Source organism: Buteo buteo, chromosome Z (assembly GCF_964188355.1).
Source record: "Buteo buteo chromosome Z, bButBut1.hap1.1, whole genome shotgun sequence".
NCBI lineage: Eukaryota > Metazoa > Chordata > Aves > Accipitriformes > Accipitridae > Buteo > Buteo buteo.
This window is the reverse complement of record NC_134204.1, coordinates 46654133-46671664: the sequence shown is the minus strand read 5'-3', so window position 1 is coordinate 46671664 and position 17532 is coordinate 46654133. Positions and strand designations below refer to the sequence as shown.

General features: G+C 38.4%; 2 protein-coding genes across 8 annotated transcripts in view; one reads left to right on the top strand and one right to left on the bottom strand.

The window, feature by feature from the left end:
- The window catches only part of FANCC (FA complementation group C), a 96912-nt gene extending 82030 nt beyond the window's left edge, over positions 1–14882 (top strand). For 3 of the 6 annotated variants that reach the window (XM_075021878.1, XM_075021877.1, XM_075021882.1), the window contains 3 exons: positions 1454–1654; positions 3296–3400; positions 3501–8009. In XM_075021878.1, the coding sequence (XP_074877979.1) occupies positions 1454–1654; positions 3296–3400; positions 3501–3644 (450 nt within the window). In that variant the 3' untranslated portion in view covers positions 3645–8009. Of the gene's footprint in view, positions 1–1453; positions 1655–3295; positions 3401–3500; positions 8010–13233; positions 13324–14557 lie in introns of those variants that run through there. The other 3 variants (XM_075021879.1, XM_075021880.1, XM_075021881.1) reach the window with 3 other exon arrangements.
- Positions 14883–14942: 60 nt separating this feature from the next.
- The window catches only part of AOPEP (aminopeptidase O (putative)), a 207972-nt gene continuing 205382 nt past the window's right edge, over positions 14943–17532 (bottom strand). For both annotated transcript variants that reach the window (XM_075021875.1, XM_075021874.1), the window contains one exon: positions 14943–16201. The gene's annotated coding sequence lies outside the window, so the exon portion shown is untranslated. The remainder of the gene's footprint in view (positions 16202–17532) is intronic.

Here is a 17532-nt window from a genome sequence, read left to right as displayed (position 1 = left end):
TTTTCTTTTAATTTGTCCTTTGGCAGGTTAGCTCTCAGCTCTTTCAAATGGACTGGTTTCATCCTCAACCCCTGTACCTTTCACCAGTTAAGGATTAAGATGGGATGGGAATTTCTGGCAGATGCCAAGCTGGAGGACTTTTCATTCAGCATATTTTTGTGTGGAAAGGTGTGCACTCATGACTTAAGGTTTTGACTTCCTGCTACTTACTTCAGGTAGCAGCTTTTATATCAGGAAGAGTGGAATACATAGGGTTAAAATGATTTAAAGAAGAAAAAGGATACTTTTTGCTGTTCACTAGTTTTCACTCGTATGTGCAGGACTGAATATTCTCCTCCTCAATATTTATTCATTTGTTGGAGTCCTTTCATACCTTTAGACTCTGAAATATTGGAGGAACAAAACTTGGAGGTTGGTCACAGTAACTTTGGCACTAAGAATCAGTCTCCTAGGGTACATGAGCTGATGGAGCAGAGCCTGCTACTATCAATCTCTGGTCTCTGGCACACAGGATGAAGGCACAGAAAGAAAAGGATGCACAGAGGGATAAAGAACCTTGAAGAATTCCAGTTACCTTTCTTTAGGTTCTGGTATCATTTGTTGCCTCACATGTAACTGTGAACATAATTCAAGAATAGCAGCTTTTTCCAACTATTTCGTATGGAATTGTTAATAGGGCAGGGATGAGAAAAGCAACGTCAGGTAAATGAATGAAACAAATTGTCCTCATGAACATGGCTGAGAAATGGGTGTCCTTTTCTTTTGGGTCTGCAATGGTATATTTTTCCATTGTTCTTGCACTTACTAGGTTTTTTTCTACCAGTTTGGTTTATTTTTAATATAGTGAACAGAATTATTGTTAGGATTTTTTTTGCAATAGTAGCTTATAGTTCTTTTTCCATTCGGTTTTCTAGTCCCAGTAAAAATTAGTTTTTATTGGCTAACTCAAAAGGTAAAAATGTGAGTTGCAAACAACACAGGAAGAAGGAAAAACTGCATTCTTACCAGAACATTTTATCAGCCAAGGTCAGGTTGCATGGGGATTTAATTGATTTGTAGCAGCAATACAGAAATGAGCCCTTGAGGAGCCTCTGTTCTTTTTCCCACAATGCAAAAATCTGACCATGTTCTGCTGAGGGACTTTCTCCATTTCCTTTTATTATTAAAAAAGGTCAAATCCTGGCTTGATGCCCTGCCTGCTTACTTTGAAAGACCAAAGAAAGTTAAAAAATCCATTCTGTCCACCTCTGTGTGTGTGAATCAGTGTAAAAGAAATGTGTACAGCCCTTCCTTCCCTGTTCTCCCTGCTGCTTAAATTCCAACTCTTTTCATGTTTGGTTAGTTTCTGCCAAGGATTCAGTTTCCTGTTAGTGAATAAATCCAAAGGAAAAATACCATAGGTATGACCTTTGCTCTTCTCTGATCCTGCATCCTTTGAAATTGTTTCCTACAGGTAGAAGCTCAAGCAGTCTACAACCATCTAATGATGCTCTTCAGCTGTACGGTCCTTTCTGTCAAAGATCTGGAGGCTGCTGTACACAGTACAATGGATATAGAGCAGTGTTGTAACCAGCATCTTATAACACACCTTCTTACCAACTTTTTGCTCTTTTCTTCTGGTGGACATATGATTGCCCAGGAATTTATTTACCATGTAAGTGTTTCTACCTTTTTTTCAGTTTAAGTAAAATATATTTTTTTTTTTACTATTTTTGATTTAAGTTCCTTCTTCTTAATAAAGAAAACACATAACAGAGAATTAAAGATCATGACCACAGCAACTGTACCTAGCCTGCTACATATCTATTTCAGCTACAGTCAAGTATTTTCCTTCTTGACACTTCTTGACAATATCTCACTGAAAAGGTTGCTGTCCTGACTATACAGCTGCAGAAATAATTGGAGTAGTAGCTTGCAGTTAAGGGATACCTACAGTTCATTTACACCTGGCGTAGATAGCATGTGCAAACATTTTGCTTTTCCCAGTTATAAATCACTGCCTTAATTATCCAGCTGCTGCAGAGATGATGGAAGTGTATTATGTATATGTAAAACAGCTGGTTATTAAGCGTTAGCATTGATGAGGTGCCAGAGAGGAAAATGGTGTGATAATGGAGAGAAAAAAAGAAGACCTGAGAGAGTGTCACTTAGGGTGTGAAAAAAGCTGAAGAGGAGTAAAATGTTGGAAGCATGCCACAGCATCTTGCTATCACAGTATCCCAGAGCCTTCAGGTATATTTGTGCACAGTAAAATGTGTTTGTGCCTCTCAAGATAATTAGTGCTATCTTAGTATGAGATTAGGAATTTATTCCTCTCTAACTATAAACCCATACTCTTTTAAGAAGTACAAGCCTCCCGTGCAAGCAGGTCTAGGGCCACTGTGTGGTTTTAGCACTTCAGAAGTTTTTCCTTCGAGCAGCAGTGTGCTCTTCCATCTGTATAGGGTATCTGGCCTGTATAGGGAGTGTGATTTTATGATGCAGGGAACTAGAAAAATATTTTGGTGGTTATTCTTTCTGGCTGACTAAACATACATATCATTTTTCTGTTTAAGAAGGGCTAAGATATTTCTAGAACTTAGGTGTAAGTTCACAAATGATCAATTTCTTCTTAGCATAAGAATGTAATGATAAATTTAGGGGTGTTGAATGTATTTTTACAGGCTGCTGGTTTTAGTTTCTCTTTTGAGGAGTGTGGCAGTTGAGCAGTGATGCTGTAATATACTAGTCTGCTACTTTAAACCTCTTCAGGAAGACCAAAGCAAACTTCTTGTTTCTTTATAGAAAGCAACATAACTAACTTTAAAAACTCTTGAGTATTCCCCAGTGGAGGGTGGTCAGGAGCTGTTGTAGGCCTGAGTATGTCAGTATCATTAATTTTGACTGTATCTGTGTAATCATTAATGTGTAACTAGGCTCTCCATGTGATTTGGAAAGGCTTGAAGACAATATATGAAAGGCAGAATGGTGTGGAACCAAATGGGATGCATGGCAGTGGTTTTGGTTAGCATAGTAAACTTTGGAATTAATACAGCAGTGGAATAAAGTTCCTCCTGATCTGCGAAAATTGCAACTTAGAGTCTTTTCCTGGTACTTTCTCATCTTTGGGGGGAGGGATTTATTTTTACTTTTGAAAGCTTTACAGAATTGAATTGTCTCCCCAAACTCACCCAAAACCTCCAGGTGCTTATAGTTGTTTTCTAAGGAGATGACATCTAAATGGTTACCCTGTCTGTCCATTTGTGTTTCCTTTAAAAATATTTTGACCTCTTGATTTGTTTTGCTTAAATTTGAGAGAACAGTAGAAATCTCAAAGTTGCTTAGTTCCGACAAGATGTATGAAAAGACATGCCTTGGGCAGAAGTTGCTTTTGAACTTAGAGGATTTCACATGTTCAGTGGTAAGGACAAATCTGTAGTTTTGTTACAAATATTAACGGAGAATTCTTAGTACTTAGCAACTTAATTGCATTATTTCCCATCTTCTCTGTTTCCCTACAGATTACTAAGACAACTGACAGAAACAAAGAAGTTTGTAGCCTTCTCATCCGTAGTGCATACAGAATTAAACACAATGGAGAAGAAAACCAAAGGACTGTGAAGCTGCTGAATGAACTTCTTCAAAAACTAACATCGAAAGTTTAGATTTTTGAAGTCATCTATTTATCAAGCCAACAAATCAGATCTTTATCCAGGTGTCAGACTTTCATTAATGTCTTGCACTGCAGTTTACCAAGGGTAGAAAAACATCTATGTAAGCATATCCCACAGCTTTGTATTCCCTCATATATATTTGAAAATAATCCTTGTTTGGAAATGTTAACCTTTTAGAACATAACAGTAAATATTTAAAGATGGTTGAAAATTTTGTTCTTAGCACCTTCTTTAACAAGAGACCTACACCTTGTTAAAGCAGTTCACTCATCTCCTTGTTGTTCATCTGGCTGTGGATCAGTTTTTCTCTCAAATTACACATGGTTTTATTAACAAATAGTATCCAATTGCTTGGCTGGTAAGTTGTTCCTAAAATGTTTTGTTCTATAATTCTGCTTTTATGAAACTACTGATGATCTCAAGTGAGAATTAGTGATTCATGGTGAATGTTCTCAGGAAATCAACAATGTTTCCTGAACTCTTTAGTTCTTTTTGAAAATGTTTCCAAAATGAAACTCCTCTCAGATTTTGCTAAATGACTTTTTTCAGTACTGCAGCTTTCAGAGGACAATGTTCTCGGCAAAGTATTATACCAATAGCTGGTCTCTGTCAATAGATACTGCAGGTGGAAGGTTGCTTGTAGTGCAGCCTATTTTCAGTGTTCCATGACTGATACTATTGTTTATTTGTTTAAGAAATCTTTTTTTTCACTCAGAAAAAACAGGGCAAGCACAACATAGGCATAAGGAAACTTTACAGTTTGAGGGTCAAATTTCCTAAAGAGAGCATATGGTTGCAACTCATCTCCTTCCTTTTGGTGTCCAGAGGTAGTTTCCTTGCTTCTTTCTTTTCGTTTTTTGTCTCATGCACAGAGCATGGACAGGGAGCGATGGCTTACTGTTTTACGCTTAGGAAAGTATTTGTCCCAAGAAGTTTTGTGAACCTGTTTCTAGCTTAACTAGAAAAATAAGCATGGAGAACATTAATGGCAGACGATCTTAACTCTTTTCAGTAATTTGTTCTCCTATATTTCCTAGCTTTAATGTCAGGACTTGCGCTATGTTCAAAGATGCTACTTGGAATACTATTCTTGCATATAAAATCAGAGGCATGTATCTTAAATTAACACTTTCTGAATGTAGTATTTGTTTTTGAGCAAGGGAAAAGAAAAACAATATACTTAGTGTCCCTTGGCTGTTAAGAAGTGGAAGGATATTTTTGTTGACTGATTTCATATAATTTTGTTCCCAGTGAGTCATATCAGACCAAATCACAGAAGTTACCTGTCCTTTCAGTCAGTTTGTTAATGTTTGTAATATTTGATACCAGTACATGAAAAAATAGTAAATACATAATGTATGTCTGTGAAGAAGGGGTTTTTTTTCTCTTTTTGGATTCAAAATACTTCTGAATGAAAAATCAGAAAGATACGTTGCAATTTTTCAGTTGTTAGTAGCCACACATATCTAAAAAAGGAAAATCAAGCGACCCAGTTTTCTATTCCCTGAATGTCATACCCAAAAAGCATGGGATTAAACTAAATCATTTGTTGATAACAAAGTCTGAGGTATTTGTCTAGTGGGAACATGTGTGGAGTGCTCTACCTAGAATGATAAATAATCTAAAATTTGTGTCCAAAGGAAGAACAATTTTTTTTTTTTTTGCCTTAATTTCTAATCCTGTTGTTGGATGCGAGATTCTTTGGTTGTCCTTAAATTCTCTCCACATTACAACTATATGTAATTTTAACTACTTAAATGAAAGATTGGCAGAGTTGCAATATATGATTCTTGCAGTTTTGTTAGGCGAATGATATGGGTATTTTATGTGTATTACAGTTGTTGGAGTTTAATTTGTGACCATCCTTTCGCAGTGCAGTCATATTTTTTTTCCATCAACAAAGCACATGAAGATTCTTCTAACTTTCTTAAACAAAATCAGTGTCCTGTTAAATAATGATAAGTCAATTCAAGCATGAAGGAAATGCCTAGTGAAGGCAGAAAGAACAAAATTAGTAGTGAATTGGTACATTCTTGTTTTCCTGTGTTTGGCTTCTTAACAAACACTGCATGATTTAAATATTACAAGGAAGGAGGGTTTGCTAGTTTCAGGAGACTTTAAGGAAGAAACCTAACTGATGCTGTCTGTAACTTTAAAAAGATACATCTGTACTGGCATTCTTTTTGCTTTATTTAGCATTGTTATAAATATTCGGTATTTTTTCCTTGCGCTCTCACAGTGCTTGAATTATGATCTAACTTTGATATAAACCATGATTTTGCGGCACGTTGAAGCTACTTTTTTTAGCTTGCCAGTGGAAGGCAACACTGTGATTTGGTAGATCTGAGTCATGGAAGATTTCTCATATGGTGCCTCCTGCATTATCCATCTAACATGCATCTTCTCCTCTGTAATCACTGCTTTCTGGAAAAGTTCTTTGGAGCCTTCAGGGCCATACTTTCATGCAGAACCAGCCAATGAGTCCTGAAATCAGGCTTCAAGTAGCTTGTTCCCTTCCATCCAATCTTCATATCAGCAAACACCCTAATCTTGGACATTATACTGAATATAGAGAGCTTTTCAAAATTTTTCTGCTTCCAGGAGTTTTTTTCAATAAGAATACAAACAGTAAATTTGATTTGTTTGTTGATGATGCTTCTTTTCAGTTTAAGACTGCTAGGTTACAGCTTTTTCAATTCTGCAAGCTTTCCAGCAGGAGGCTGAGTGGTTTCTGTGCATTTTCTTCAGAAAAAAGCCACTTCTGTGGCTTTCATTCAACCACGATGTTAGTGCGTATAGAAAGCAGAATACATTTTATTTTGTGAGGTACAGTAAGAACAGGTATGTTACCAGGTGTCGGAATTTAGCTGACCAGCAGTAACATGTTAATCTGTTACTTCTGGGATTTGTGATGAAGTTTCCATACTCACAGCATTGTAAGTGCAAAGAGGCGTTAATAGAAAGTCACACTGAAGATGCAAGTGAGTTAATATTAATTTTGGTAAGTTAGAATTCATGCCATAGTGGTAGATGTTTGGCTTGGTTTTGGGGGATACAATCCATTATACAAGTTTAGGATGAAACGTCTAGCAAAAATGACTTGCAATTATTAAACCAAACACTACTAAAACAGGTTTGCTCCATTTCTTCGCTGTATTATCCAATGACAGAATAAAATGCTCATGTTCTATGTGAGTGAATAATGTCATGCTCAATAAAATGCAGTTTTTCTTGTGATATAAGAAGGGTGTAGGAAGGTGAGAAATTCTGATGCTGAAATGCAGTTTTCTACTAGACCCAAGTTTGAAAAGTCAAAACCTGGAATGTTATGCGAGGAGTTGTCCACCAGAGCACCAAGCATGTTTTTGAATCCATGTTTTTATACTTTCCAGATAGTTTGCAATGGCTTTGTTATGCAATCAGTATATGTTTCCGGACACCACCAGAAGTTAAACCACTGTAGCTGAATTAGCAGGTGCTAGAGGCAGCCCTCTAGCACTTAATTCGTAGCAGTGTTCACATGTGGGCCTGTTTAAGGTCACCTACCTCTCTGGTGAGTTTTTCTTACTCGTGATACAATTTTTCTTTAAATGCTTGCCTGGATTTAAAACATATGCTAATGGTAGCTGTTTTATTTGCTGCCTTAGCAGAGAGTTGCTTATTCTTGGAATTTGCTGTTAGGTGATCTGTTCACTAGTAAATGCCAAAAAGGAGTTTCCCATGCTTGCACTGGCCATCTTCCTTTAACCATCTGTCTGTCTGCTGGGGAGGAATAAACCTCAGGAGACCCTTTTGATGGCTTAAGTGTACTCACAGTGACTGGGTCCTTTTAGTGGCCAGGAGGCAGCTAGGGATAGGCATTGGATTGCCATCAGCCACTGAAATGAAAATCTGAAATGTCAGCTGGCTGTAGCCGAGTTCTAGCAATACAGTTGGTAGGCATGGACTGTGTCTTCGTTTGTATTTTACATTCTTGCATGTGTGTGAAGGGAGAGAGGGTGAGAAGGAAGAAAAAGCCCCAAATGTTGAAACTCACTTGTAGAAATTTAGCTGGGCTTTTTATATTCAATTTAATTGTAGTACTGATAGGAATAGGAAATAACAATTCCATATAAGACAGTTAACCTGAACATCAACAAGTAGCAGAAAAAAATCCAGCAACACTATGTCTTTAATAGATCTGTACATTTAATTAACTTCCCATCTCTTAACAAATCTTGCTACTTTAAAAGAATGTTTCATAAGTCTTCTGTATTATGTCAGATGATAGACTCATTTCATAGAAAAGCAGCCCCTAAGGAACAACGACCCTCTCTTTTCTATTATTTTGAATGAAAATATCTGTTAGGCCCATGAACTTTTGCAGATGCATTGTGCCATCTTGAAAAGATCACATTTTTACATATTCTTGACCAAAATGAACAGTTCCACTTAAGTTATCCACATTCTGAATTACACTGTCCTTGAGATTTCCTATGTGTATGTGCCAAATCAGCCTGTATATACAGTTTATTCACTCCGTGCAGTTTTGATTTTATTTCTTAGCTGGTGGGTTTATTTTGAGGCTCTCAAAACAGGTGCATGCAATGTCATTTGCATGCTACTGTTAAAAGTTCCCTTAATATTTCACACACAAGGAAGCAGCTTTTCTTTGTTTTGGCTAATGGTGTTGTAACTTCTACTGTGTATAAGTTGTCTAAAGATTGGACTTCCTTTTTTTTATTCCAAACTAACTTGTAGTGGTAGCTGAAGATAGGAATTTCCCATCTGTATTATCATTCCCCGTAGAGACTATCAGTAAGTGTTTTAAGTGCTTTTAATCTCATCATTGTGCTGCACTTTCCTATCAGCTTGAGATGTCTGTAAATAGAGAGGGAGAAGCCAGTATCAAATTCCATTGAAGAGAGGCCTTGGAAATTTGCTACAGAATTAATTCTTGAGATGGAAATGAATGATATGTGTGTCTGTAAATTCAGACATTATCTGTGATTTTTTTAGTAGGCAGGATCATTACCATATTTTCTGGACACATGATAAAAATACAAATGTTCTTTCCATAGACCACTAAATTTCTTTTTCAAACGCACTGCAAAAACCACTATTATGTTTCAACTTTCCTTTCTTGTGGGTTTGATTCTTTGTTAAAACACAAATGATCAGTGCTGAGCAATACACTGTACAGCATACTTTTAGGGTCAGACTGAATTGCTATAGTTGCTTGCTCTGGCCTGCTTGACCTAGGCCATGAAAGGATACTGAGCAAATGTCAAGCCCAAACCTTGCAATTAAGCTATAACATCCGTTTTGGAAAGATAAAGCTGTTGGGATTGAAAGGTTTCAGATGATAGCTGTTGGCTGTTTTTCATCATAGCTTTTCTGACCTTGATTTCTTTTCAACAGTTCTGCTTCTGCTTGCTGTATTGGCAGAGCAAGCTTGCAGACGCAGCTACTCTTTAGGAATAAGCATTGCCTTTTCTTTCTCTCCCCCTCTTGCCTTTTCTTTCTCTCCCCCTCTTGCCTTTTCTTTCTCTCCCCCTCTCACCTTTTCTTTCTCTCCCCCTCTCACCTTTTCTTTCTCTCCCCCTCTCTCCCTTTCTGCCCAGGATCCAAGGTGAATGTAGGTATGATCCATAATGGGTTTGCAGGAGAAAGCAGATCAAGCAACCAAAACCAAGCAGGTTTTGCTACGCTCAGTTAGGTAATGGTGCAAGTCATCCAGTGTACCTGTCAGGGAAGGGGAAGATACATGTCAGCCCCTGTGTGTCCCTATGTGTGTGATGCCAGCTCTGCTCCCAGGCCCTACCCTAGCACAAATTTTAATATGTTGATTACTGTTAATTTACACACATAAAGTTAGTTTATTTTTAGTAAGATCCACTTTGTTCTGATGCTCTGTTCTGCCTTTCCAGCAGCTGAGCTAGAGACAGTATTTAATCTTTCACCTTTTCTCTGTGGCTGTACAAATGGTAGATCCAGTCACTTTATTTTTTTTATGTTTAAAGATGGAATACTGCAAAGTTATGCAGACATCATGGAATGAAGTTGAAGAACTTGTGCATAAAATAACATATGAGCTCAATATCTGTTCTTTCTACTGAGATCCTTCACAGACATACTTCTATCTAACCACACAGCAGTCTCTAAGTCAGTCAGCTGTTTCCTGCCCTGATTTCTTCAGACTTGGCAAACTTAATTGTCACAGAATATTGAAAGAAGACGAGAGTTTGGTATAATATCCATGCTGTCTCCCCTCTGCTTCAAAAATCAGGCATTTGAACAGCCCAGTAATGGTATGCCACTTTAACTGTAATGCTACTTCGGGACAGTTCTTCAAAATGTATTGTGGACTCTGGCAATCCACATGTATTTAAAGAAAATATGGAAAAGACTGCCACATGACATCCTGTTGTGGTGCCACTTTCACCATTTTCCTGTCAATTCCATTTTCTTTTGTGAATCTGAAAGACAGTTGGCTCTGATTTTTCAGACATTCAGAGAGTAAGCTTCTCTTTCCTGACTGCACTGGGAGCAGTGGGTCCTCGCCACCTCTGAAACACACTAGAAGCTCCAGTCTTTACTAGCGGTGTTTCAAGACAGAGAGAGGCATAATTTGGGGGGATTTTGTTTCTTGCATGTTATAAAACTGTGGGTTTGGTGCTGGATGCTCTTGATGCCACAATATAAATTATAATGCTAAAAATACACCAACTTTTAGCGTTGATCTTCATTCTGTGGTGTAGAGCTTTTCTCAGCATCAGGTCTATCCTACAGCTGATGCTGGCATTACTTGATTTCAGTAAAAGAGAATCAGCTAGCTTAAGATGTAAGACTTTGGTCTTTCTTACTTTTTTTTTTTAGTATGACTGCTTCCCAATTTCCCACTCTTTCCTCCCATCTATCGAGTGGGAAACTTGTGCATTCCTGTGATTTGACTGAAGAAAGGAGAGGCAAGCGCTAAGGAGAAGTGGAGAAGCCGTGTATAGAAACCATAAAATCTCAGTAGATAGGCTTACTTGTTCTTGCATAAAATGGACAACCTTGTGAGTGATTATTCATCTGACTCTTCATCTATGTAAAAAAAAATAAAATAAAAATTCAGCATTTATGTCATGTAGTTGCATTTTTTTTAATATTCAAGCAAACAGGGACAATTTTTTCCCTCAACTAAAATGGGGAGCTTATTAAAAAGCCTTCTTATAGTCAAAAGGAACAGGAGGAACTAATAATGAGCTTAGGGCGTGATGGGCAGTTTCAGCACAAGTGGTGGCAATGACAAAATCTTAATGGCAGTATTGCAGAGTAATATTGCTGTATTACTGAAGGGAAAAAAAGCGAGTTCAAAATGAATTATGCCATGACTGTAGGGAAGGGGCATATGGAAGGTAGAATGAGGGAGGAGGGGGCTTACATTTTACATTAAGGCACAAGAAAAAGGAAGAGTACTTTTCAGACATAAAACTGAAAAAAATGGAATGAAATTTTAATTGGTCATGCTTGGCAGTTAAACAGGTGAGCTTCGGGCACACCAAGAGAGAGATGTAGAATGGAGTAAGATGGCTGCTGACACATGGTCATTTTTAGTTTTGTTCTGTTTGCAAGAGTTGACTGTAAGGGGGTACAGTTGTAAAGCAGATAGCTGTGACTACCAAATATAAAAACAGCTAAAGAACAAAGTTAGATGACACTGTGATGTAACAACTTGAGGTTAACATGAGGTTAAAAGAAAATACACTTTTTTTCTGTGTAGTAGATGATGACCACTGTCCTTTCAGGACAAAGTTGAAGTGAAATACATTATGGTGCCAAACACCAGCTTCTCAAACTAGCCTGTTTAGATCTAGCAATGTCTAGTCAAGATGGCTGAGGATGATGCTCGTGGCAAAACAGACACCATTGGCTCATGAATAAAGTGCCCCAGAGTGAGTTTCAGCAGAGAGCCCCAGTGCTGAGACACCACTCCCAGCAAGCCCAGAGGAGAAGCCTGGAAGTACTCAGAGAAGCAGCATTTTTCAGAGACAGCTGGAGTAAGCTACATTAACCGAAGGCTGCAACGATGCCCAGCTGCTGCTCAGCAGTGCATGAGGGACAGCAAAGCCGTCATCTCTACAACGGGGGCAATAAGCAAAAACAGGCTTTTGCATGGTATTATGGTGGGCATTACTGCTGTTGGGGTACTGTGCTAATACAAAGTGATGCTCAGGTGATAATTCAGTTCTGTTTCCTGATGCATAAATTATCATGAAAAAGCAAATCTTTACACAACTGTAATTTCTGCATGCCTTTAAATAACAGTTATAACAAATGCTTGTTCTTCTGGCAGCTATAAGCAGCAGGAATCATGCCCTTAATTTTGTGCAGAAAATATGCCCTCAGTTTTACTCACAGTAAATGGACAAATGCAGTTTATCTCCTAAGCACTGTGCAAATGTCTCAATTTCTTTACACACTGGCATATTTCACTGGCACAAAATGTCAGCCTGCCAGTAAGGTAAGTTTTTAAAATAATTTTTCCAATATGTTGTGCCCACAGAAACACGGGACCATATCTGTGTTAGTGTACACATTCACTTAAGTATTTATATGTGCCTAAACTCATTATACTTGTGGTGAAATTCTAGACGAGTCAGGCTCCTCTTTTCGGTTGCTTCCTTGTCCTTCCTTGCAATTAATTTTTTTTTTTTTTTTTTTTTTTTACTATTACTCTGGGCATCTAGGATTGCGGCCAAGAACAGAAATGCATTTGCATATCTGTTAAAATCTTTGCCTGTTATAGAAGATATCAAACCTGACTCATGAATACTGCCAATTGTAGCACAAAGGTGGATATTTCATAGTTTTAAAAGACCACAAAAAAATTTACTTTTAGATATTATGAATTAGTGTCCTGCAGTAAGGTTTGCAGTGAATTAGAATAAGGTTTTGCACTCAGTATGTGGGTTTATGTCAAATGGTAGTCCTACTATAGAATATAGCCCTACTATGAGAGAGCTTTGCCCAGAGGAAAATACCATTACATATTGGGCATATTACGATGGGCAACCCCATCCTGAAACGTGTAGGCTTTCCAGATATTTCCAGTCCAGTTTCTGCATGGAGAGAAATCAACTCAAAATGAGCAAAGCCTTTGGCATGTAATGGCATATTGTAACTTAGCTGCTTGTTCATTCTTACAAAGGTGCCATGGTTTCCTCCCCCATGCTTAAGGTATGCAGAGGATCCTACACCTGCAAATTCTAACAAAACAGCTAAACTTTTCTGTAATAGAAATACCAGCTCTCAAGACTTTATGAGCTGTGGAGCTGAACTGGCTGGCTGCAGTACTCTGCGTGATGATACATTATCATGGCCTAGCTCTATAGAACTTACTTCTTTTGGTTTTGTAATATCCTTTTTCATAGTGCTTTTCATGTGTCAGAATTTCATATAGGCTCCGTATGTCTTGAGTCCTACTTGTTTCCTCAAGCTGCCTACTTGCTCAGGCTGCTTTTCTGGCTAGACCTGTTGTTTCCAGGCTAGACTTTTTCCTTCCCTCTTATGTGCAAGGAATGGGCAATAAGGTACAGTTAATTCCCTCCTAAAGGAGAAAACACACAGCCAGCAGCAGCTGCAAACACTTCCTAGCAAAGCTGAAGACAGAAAACAAAGCGGAGGAACTGCTGCCAGCAAAATGGTATGTTTTACCCCATGTTTGTAGCAGAAAGCATATGACCAGGAATGCAGCTCCTCTGAGGGGGCAAGGGAGTTCCCTAGGTCACCCCCTCATTTATGGTGTGCCTTTACTGTGAAGAAGTGACCCAGTAAGTGGCACAGGAAAATAGGTGGCGAGCCTTGCCTAACTGTACGGATACAGTTTTAGCTTAATCTGACATTCATTTCTACAGTTAAAAGCTATGTCCAGACAAGTATCAGTGAGATCCTAACCAGCTGTTGGATCAATGAAATGAGTGGGAGACAGTCCAGCCTTCTGCATTGGACTTTCTAATGCTATACAAAGTAAAACTACCACTGTATTTGGAAAGGACTGTATTAGGGATGGGAGAAAAAAAACAAACAAAATGCTTTATTTTATTCAGAGGTTCCTGACTATGAAACAGAATGAAACCTAAGCAGGGCAAAGACACACCTGCGTGAATGTCTGTGCTTGCCATAGCCACGTACGTTGATAAGTAAATGTATGTTACCACTGAAGTCTTAGTTTTCACCTCCAAACAGACATTTAATGTTGTAATGTTTTTGCCACTTTCCGCAAATGCCCGACTATACTTAAGAACAACCACCTTCTTAAACAACAAACAGGCAGTTTCACTGGATTTTATTGTGTTGATAGTCAAGTCCGGATAGAAGTATCATTTGATAAACCACCACTTCCAGTAATGATTTTAGTTACAATAAGTTTGGAAATGGATTTTTTTTGTTGTTTGCTTTTATTTACTATAATTAGAATCTACAGCTTCTTCCTCTCAGGAAGTTAATATGGAAACACCCATCTGGGAAGAATCTTGAGTAAAATGAACAGTTACATTTGTTTATTTATTTATTTATTTATTCCTGCTAAGCTTTCAATAGAGCCTGCTAAAAACTTAAATGACACTTTGTATGGTTCACTCCCAGAGCTTTTTACATGATTCAGAAGAATTTTAAACTAATGCTAATGCTAATGTTAGTGAAGCTACTGTATAATACAGACAGAAGTCTCCTGTTCTCTCTTACTTCTGATAAGCTATGGTGACAGTAACTATGTGAAGCCACCTTCAGCTTCCTTTTTGATCTGCAGCCTCACTCTATTTAGCAATGCTTGTATAAAAGGCCATACAAGCCCAGATACTGGGCCAGACCTGCCACCTATTTGCCATATTTTAGGTTGGTTTTGGCGTTAGTGTTTTATTTTCTGTTCATTTTCTCAGTTGCTACAATGCATGATGGATCACAAAGTTGTGAGGGAACTCAATGTTCAAGTTCATGCTCACATTAATACTGCTGAGACAGACTGGAACAGCTGTCGCAAGCAAAATAAACTACTGCTGTGCTCAATATTAAAAAAAGGTAAGGTAAGTAAGTAGAGTGTTTTGAAAGAACAAAAATTCGGTGATATTTGCAAATGTGTGGAATGTCTTACCTACCATGTAGGGTTTTTTAACAGTACTGGCTATGAACAGGATTACAACATATTTAATTTCTGGGTGTCTTGTGCAAGAGCCTTATCCAGCTCTGGGTTCTTTCCCTTACACAATGGAAAAGGCAAAAACTAAGCTGGTTTCCTTTGCAGAAAAACCTGTGAAATGGAAATGAAGCATAACTCTTTCATGAATGGGATCCCTTAATAACTACATCTGTGAGCACAACTACATTAGAAGTCATTGCGGTATCTCTGCGTGTTCTTGGACAATTTCTTAACTCTTGCTGCATTTGAAAGAAATTGCTGAGTGTCCCATAATTCAGGTATTGACACTGTGTGCCTGGAAAGGGGGAGGTCAGAAAATGTAGTGAGGTAAAGAGGAACTGTACTCATTGGACTGAAGTCACTGCTGAGGTAGGCTCTTACTTTGGATTCTGAGCACAAGAACTTTAAAAAAATATTAATTAACACATTTAATTTTTTTGTTAATATCCATTAACTAGCGACTTTCAGCTGCTTCTCTCCTACTGCAAAAGCAGAAATGGGGTCATTCTTGTTCCTAAGCTTGTAAATTAATGTTGAACCACTGTGCAATGGAAAGACTACACATACTTGAAAAAAGTATTTATTTTTACAAGAGTATTTGATGTAAAACAATAGTGTACAAAGTAAATATGTTCACAAATTTTTGTGTTTTAAATTCTTAGTCTCTGAAAGGAACAGTTAAGCTGTCTTCTGATCAGTGGAGCAGTACTGTCCTAGGAAAGAAGAGCTACCGTTGATATATCACTGTGCAAAAGGAGCAGCACAGGAGTATAGAAGACATTTTGAGAAAATGGAAGGTCTGACATTTCTGGTAAAAGTTAACCTAAACAAGACAGAGAGAGAGTGCTGATCTTTGTTTTCCTTCAGTCCCATCCCATCACCAAGATGACGGCTGGTCACTTTTCACACTTCCAATTAACCTTGCCAGCCCCACCCCAGGTCCCACTGATTTTATATTAGCTTTTTAATTTGACATAGAATTTACAAATAAAATTTTAAGTACAGAATACAGTTTCATCTAATGTCAGATATTCCTAATGTTGGCCAAATTACTGGAGCACATAAAATCATTCAAATCAAGACTGCTTGGCATCTGCAAACTGGAATGGTTGTACCACCAAAGAGCAAGGATAACCCCCAAATTTATTGTATTAAAAAACTACCTAAAGCCACAGTAATGTGGGTTCATGTGTAGTTTGTTTTGTGCGCATGCATTCTTGGTTACAGTGAGCCTCTGGAAGACATAAATATCGAGAGGTGAATGTTTCTGTCAGCTGATTGTTTTAGCAGTCACATAATCCTTCCTTTGATGTCTTGGGTCAATGAAATCCTAGTACCATCAGGGTTTAGTAGGAGATATATTAAAAGAGTTTCTCTGTGATCTTTCCTGCAACGGAAACAGCAGTAAAAGTTATTATTCTGTCATGATAAAGGACTACCTGTGCATTCTTGATAGCCCCAGCTTTCCAAATGGAGTTATTTTTTAGGTTACCAGTAGACCATAACTGTGGTTACAGAGTTAACAATGATCTCTTTAGAATTCTAGAGCTACCACATCAAGGTCTGGAGAAGACAGGGAAGATCCACACTGCAAGCACGTTCTCTTGGTTATTAGCAGCTTACTCTGAAAATAATGCTGGAGGTCAGTTACCACAGCAATACTCTGCAGTATGCTACGTATCCACGTACCTTCTTGTCTTAAGCCAACAGTTCCCTAGACAGTACTGAGGCAGCTTTTCCACCTTAGGCGGTTTAGTGTTTAACATCAGGACATCGTAATACATACTAATTCGGTTTTTGGGAGAAAACAGTAACAACATTTCTCAAAGGCTCTTAGAAAAGGTACATCTTTTTTTTGCTCTAGGGCTCGACTCCTGTTCCTGCTGAACTGAGCCAGTGTGTAAAATCAGAACTGATATCAGCTCAGTAGGCACCGGAGGACGGGTCCATTGACAGCCTGGAACAACAGCAGCAGCCGTAAGTGGCAGCTCCAGTCGGAAACAACCATTTCCTGCAAACGACACACAGTGCTAAGCTGCAACTGCAGAGAGATCATGACAGCATCCATTAAAGAGAAGACTGCGAAACAAAGCTTTATAGGCAACTCCAGTTTAAAGTCACAAACATGTATTTCCTCTGACCTTTAGAAAAGCATGGCAACAAAATTACTGTAGGTGATGCCTTAGGTTTGCAGTCAGACCGAGAATTTAAGGAGCGCTGTTTGTTCTCAGCTAAAACCAAGAGTCTTTGGTCCACCCCAAGTCACCTCTGCCTCTTATCCTTGATATACTGCATCTCACACGCAGGCACGCATTGTAAACCTGCCCATTCAGCAGCAAGGTATCTCAGCCAGCAAACGCTCTCTGCCCTGCACAGGCTGACATTAAGCGAGGTCTCCTCTCCCCTTCTCTTCAGGTGCAGAACTTAGCCACTGTGAACAAAGAGGGAAACAATCACTGTTCACCAATCAGCTAAGCTCTGCACCTTGCCAGAGAGGTCTCCATGTTGGTATAGCTAATTATCTGATGAGAGTCTTCTGTGATGCGTCTGCTGCTTTCCTCTTTTTTTTTTTTTTTTTTTTTCTTTTTAATGGACGGAGAGGATTCCACGCTGTGCACGGATCGGACAGTTATGGTGAGTTTCCTACTAGCAGCTGCGGTCATGGCTGTGTGGTAATCCCTGGCAATGTGATTTTAATCTTAAGTCACAAATCATCAT